The sequence below is a fragment of the Caretta caretta genome, chromosome 4 (genome assembly GCF_965140235.1).
Source record: "Caretta caretta isolate rCarCar2 chromosome 4, rCarCar1.hap1, whole genome shotgun sequence".
Taxonomy (NCBI): domain Eukaryota; kingdom Metazoa; phylum Chordata; order Testudines; family Cheloniidae; genus Caretta; species Caretta caretta.
Window position 1 is genome coordinate 21,765,789 of NC_134209.1, and position 5,677 is coordinate 21,771,465.

The 5,677-nt window shown below is 54.3% G+C and overlaps 1 protein-coding gene across 1 annotated transcript; it reads left to right on the plus strand.

Annotated features, from left to right (window-relative positions):
* Window positions 1-397: 397 nt before the first annotated feature.
* On the plus strand, window positions 398-2,940 carry LOC125629684 (uncharacterized). The gene is made up of 4 exons (XM_048835068.2): window positions 398-812; window positions 1,150-1,276; window positions 1,369-1,452; window positions 1,977-2,940. Exons 1-4 carry the CDS (start codon window positions 452-454, stop codon window positions 1,993-1,995), a joined length of 591 nt encoding a protein of 196 aa, XP_048691025.2. The 5' UTR covers window positions 398-451; the 3' UTR covers window positions 1,996-2,940.
* Window positions 2,941-5,677: the final 2,737 nt, after the last annotated feature.

Consider the following 5,677-nt stretch of genomic DNA (forward strand, 5'->3'; position numbering starts at 1 on the left):
TGCTGCAAACAGCTGGGCGCTGCAGGGACACCCGCTGCCTTCCCCCGCGGAGCGAAAGCAGCGGCCCCTCCCTGCAGCTTCCCGCTGTTTGCCGCTAGCTCTCCGCTTGCAGCCAACACCTGGGAGCGCAGGGAGGGGCCCCTGAGGGTAAGACAGCGCTGGCAGAAGCCCCTCGCCCACCCCAGCGCAGGGCAGAAGGCCTGTCCAGTCCGGTAGGCACAGAGTGAGTGGGCACGGGGAGGGGGCCTCTACCGAGCCTTTCCATCTCGCGGGTCAGCCCCGTGTGGCCCCCCTGGGCTCCGAGAACACGCGCAGCTCAAAGCCCCCCGTGCTCGCTCCTCCCCTGGCTCCCCCTCTGCTGCTCGGCCGGCCCGTGCGGGACCCGGCGGGCTCCGCTCTCCTGCGGCGGGCGCTGGCCCGGCTGAGCGGCAGCGGGGCGCTGGCTGCAGGGATGGGAGCCGGGAGCTGCGGCCGCACCGCTCGGGGACTTCCGGGCGGGGATCCCGGCCCCCGGGCCGGTCCCCGAGCCCAGCCCTTGGCGCGGGGCCGGGGCAGGCGGAGCCCGGCTGAAGCGGGTTTCTCCGGCCGCTCCGCCCCCTCTGCCCCGGGAATTTCCCGGCCGGGTCCCCGCGGGGATAAAAGCGACTGCGGGGCGCTGCGGTGGCTCAGAGCTGAGCCGAGCCCAGCAGCCCAGCACCAGCCTCCGCCGCCAGCCCGGACCATGAGCCGCCCCCGGAGCTTCGCCCTCGGCCGCCCCCTGCTGCTGCTGCTGCTGCTGCTGCTCCTGGCGGCCTGCGCCGCGCTCTGCCGGGGTACGGGGCTCGCTGCGCCGGGCTGGCCTTGGGATCCGGGCTGGGGGAGTCTCGCTTCCCACTGGGGCTTGGAAGGACGGCTGGGACCCAGGTGTCCGAGAGCCGGCCGGATGCGGAGGGTGGGTGGGTGGGACCCAGGTGTCCGAGAGCCGGCCGGATGCGGAGGGTGTCCGGGGTGGGTGGATGGGACCCAGGTGTCCGAGAGTCGGCCGGATGCGGGGAGTCCCGGGGGCACGGATCGGACCCAGGGTGTGGGACGAGGGGTGTCCCCGGCCGCCCCCCTGCAGAGTATCTGGCCGCCGGCAGCAGCTGAGTCTTTCTCCCCCTCCCCTGACAGGGGCCCCCATGGCCGGCGAGCTGCGGTGCCAATGCGTGCAGACCGTGTCCGCGGTGATCCCCCCGAAGCGCATCGCCCTCGTGGAGCTGATCCCCGAGGGGCCCCACTGCGGGGTGCCAGAAATCATGTAAGTGTCCGGGCCCTGCTGCCCCCTCCCAGCCCGCGCCCCCTCCCCGCCAGCCCCGCGCTCACCCCGCTCTCCCCTCTGCCTCCCCGCAGAGCCACCACGAAGCAAGGCAAGAAAATCTGTCTGGAGCCCAGCGCGCCCTGGGTCAAGCTGATCGTCACCAAGATCCTGAGCAGGTACCTGCCCTGGGCCTGCGGCTGTTGGTGTTGGGCCAGCCCTAGTGCCCGCCCTCCCGGCTCACGGGAGCGTGGGCGGCAGACTCAGGCTGAAGCAGGGCTCCGGGTTGGAGGGGCGAGATGGGCGAGATGGGCCACTGAGTCTTAACCAGTGGATCCTTCTGATTACAATCCGCTGGCCCAGCTGGCCCCATCTGTCCGGCTCCGTTATCGGGGGAGAAACTAAGCCCAGGTGTCATGTAGATAGAGGAGTGTAAATAAGTGTCTGTACTCTTCGCCCTTAAACAGGGCTGCGACCTGTGGCTGGTGGGGTCCCTGCCACTAAATGCCATTGATCGGAGCTGGATCAGCACTGGCCGCTCTTCCTTGTGACACACCCAGCTCCCGGGGGGCAGGCGCAGGCTAGTGCGCAGGGAATGCAAGCTCCGAGCCTGCAGAGGGGGAAGGCCAGAGCAGAAATGAGTCCAGCTGAGGTCTGTCCGGATGTCACTTGTAACGTGCTTTCTGTTGCCTGCCTCTTGCAGTAAATCTAACAAGCTGTGAGGGGAGAAGAGGAAATGAACAAGGAACTACAACACCAACTACCTGTGTGCACAAGGGGAAACCAGGGCGAGAGAGAATGGGGACCTGAGGCTGGACAACTAGCCAGGGCGAACTCTCTTCTTTTGAAGATCTGATAGAGCAGCCCCCGCTCCCTTCAACTTCAACGGTTCCACAAAGTTCTTACAACCTGTGCTTATTTATGTATTTATTAATACAGCTCTGTTTCGCTCTTCAACAGCTAGGTATTTTTGTTCAGCACCTTAGATCTTTCTGATCACCTGAAGGGACAATGCGGCAGTCGTGGCTCAAGAGATGGCTTGTTGTTAATGGAGTCCACATTCTCAATAAGCCATCACCTCAGGTACTCTGAGCAGCTCAAGATGGATAGTACTGTGAAGCTGGGCCTTTCACACTGGGGATGTGCAGGATGCCTGCTGGCTTGTGAATAACCAGAGCTTCGGATTCTGGAGCTGCCAAGCATTTAGCCTTTGTGCCCACAACTATGTAGGATTACAAAACGAAATCCCATTGGAACAAGCACAGTAACTTGCTCCTGTCCTGAAATGTGTTGCCAAGACACATGCCCCTGGGACACACAATCATTTGCTTGATTAGGCGAAACAGACTAGCAGCTATTCTCCTTTCCTAGAAAAGCAATCTTTGTGAAAATGTGGCTTCCAGTCACTAGCTGAAGTTTCTGCAAACTCTGTAGGGCTCTCTTCTGATGAGTGTTAAATTATTTCTATGCAATTTAAATATTTGCTATTTATGCTGAAGGTTTAAGAACAGTAACGTTCTGAACATCCTTGGACATTTTATGTCTTCATGGTATGACACACTGTCATGTTTTGTGTAGAAGTGGTATTGCAAATTGTACGGTACTAAAACGCAGTAATTGTAATAATGGCGGGAGTTACGCATTAAATAAATATTTTCTGATGAAAAGCGGTTGAGTCTTCTACTCAGTTAAGTGTTCGTGTATATGTATGTGTCACAGTGAGACCCCTGGAAAAGTGTGGTCTGGGTGGGAATTGGTAGAGGATACTGTCAAAGTTTGACTCAGACTCACAATTTATCAGACCACTCTGTTTTATTAGCAAAGCTGCTCTGCTAATACATTTAGAAGTGAGCCCCCCGAGTGGGGCTTGTGTCTTTTAATTTATACAGTTTTTTGGAGAACAAGTTACAGAGAAGCTACAGACAAAAGAAGAAAAAGATTTTAGTCACCACCCTTCGAGATGCCTGAGACCAGTCATGTATCTTCAATTACCTGCCCCCTTAACAATCTCCTTTAACAGCTTCCATTTAACTTAACTAATTGCCCTTCACACCTTCCATTCTGATACCTGCTTCTTAGAGGTCCTGAGACCAGTCACGTATCTTCAATTACCTGCCACCCCATATCCATCTCCTTTAACAGCTTCCAGTTAACTTAACTAATTGCCCTTCACACCTTCCATTCTGATACCTGCTTCTTAGAGGTGCTGGCTCTATCTTAATTGCTACTCCATTCAAAAGCTAACTGTCCCTACGTGTGCTCCCTCAGATACTTTGTAACATGTTTTGGCATGCCCTCTCATATACAATGTATCCAGCATGTCCCCTTATACAATGTTATACTTCCACAATACACACCTGCCTTCAAGCTTCCTCCCCTTCCCTATTTTATTGAATGTTTGTCTGCTTTTAACAGACTCTTGGGTCCAGAGTTGCAATAGATAAACTCCTCATCTGCAGACCTCATTGTGAAGGGAAATTTAGCCTCGGAAAGTGGTTTGTGGCTATGAAAGCTGTGAGGTCTTGCACATTTGCTTAACATTCCATGAGATGACTCGTGCTTAAAGCACCCTGCAAGATCAGGCACATAATGATTCGTTGCTGTTATAGGAAACAAGACAGTTCCAAGGAAAGAGCCTAGAAGACACTTGCTTTATATATAAAGTAATTTTCAGGGCATGTGCAATGCTCTAGCTCTAAAAAAAAAGGGGGGGGGGAGCATTTGTCGAAATTTGTAAAAGTGCAGTATCCCTCTATCTAGTTACATCCTAACTGTTAGACCTATAGGCACAGATTCACTACATTGTCCACGGACATATAATTTAGTGGGTGGAAAGACCAACTGCTGCTTCCTTATGGAATTTGGGCTGGACCACACACCATGGGGGCCCTATCTTGCTCCCACTGAAGCAAATGAGAGGCTTGCTGCTTCCTTATATTAGCCTGTGAGATGGTGGGGTATCAAGCCTTACAACCTGACGCACGCAGGACCCGACTACAAGTGTGAGGTTTGGGCTGGGTCTGAACTTGCCAACCCGAGACTTTCAGGCTTAGGGCCCGCAGGCCACTTCCCAGTGCCGAATAGCCCCAGCACCGCTGGGTTTGCTGCGTCAGTTATTACAGGGGGAAAATTGCTGGAGCCTCGGTACCTCTTTCAGTACAAATTAAGCACTGCCTCGGCCTTGCTGTGCTGAGCACCCAGGTGTGAGTGACTCTCACTTCGCAGCCCCACCAGTGCAGGGCAGAGGCTGCCCGCAAGAGTAGGGCCCACCGTTTGGGCTGGTCTCCCTGCCCTGCAAATCAGCCCCAGTGAACCCTTAGAGCCACACACCACAGTCATGTGATCCAGGCTACAACCTACAGGCAAGTTCCCCTCCTTGAGCTGCTTTGTAGTTATTCCTCTGTGTCCCTACCCTGGAGAGCAACCCTGCCTCTACAGGATGCAGCCAACTTCTCAGGCTCAGAGAGGATAAATTCTAGTGACTGGTGTGGGCTTCTTTCCAATGACCACTGGCTTTTCTGTAGGTGACATACTTTTAGGATCCACTATTGTAACATAAGAACATTCATATTGGGTCAGACCAAAGGTCCACCTAGCCCAGAGTCCTGTCCTCCGACAGTGGCCAATGCCAGGTGCCAATAGGGAATGAACAGAACAGGTAATCATCAAGCTTGGCTTAACAGTGAAATCCTTGCTGATCTTAAACACAAAAAAGAAGCTTACAAGAAGTGGAAGATTGGACAAATGATCAGGGAAGAGTATAAAAATATTGCTCGGGCATGCAGGAGTGAAATCAGGAAGGCCAAATCCCACCTGGAGGTGCAGCTAGCAAGAGATGTTAAGAGTAACAAGAAGGGTTTCTTCAGGTATGTTAGCAACAAGAAGAAAGTCAAGGAAAGTGTGGGCCCCTTACTGAATGAGGGAGGCAAGCTAGTGACAGAAGATGTGGAAAAAGCTAATGTACTCAATGCTTTTTTTTGCCTCTATCTTCATGAACAAGGTCAGCTCCCAGACTGCTGCACTGGGCAGCACAGCATGGGGAGGACGTGACCAGCCCTCTGTGGAGAAAGAAGTGGTTCGGGACTATTTAGAAAAGCTGGATGAGCACAAGTCCATGGGGCCAGATGCGCTGCATCCAAGAGTGCTAAAGGAGTTGGTGGATGTGATTGCAGAGCCATTGGCCATTATCTTTGAAAACTCATGGCGATCGGGGGAAGTCCCGGACGACTGGAAAAAGGCTAATGTAGTGCCCATCTTTAAAAAAGGGAAGGAGGAGGATCCTGGGAACTACAGGCCAGTCAGCCTCACCTCAGTCCCTGGAAAAATCATGGAGCAGGTCCTCAAGGAATCAATTCTGATGCACTTAGAGGAGAGGAAAGTGATCAGGAACAGTCAGCATGGATT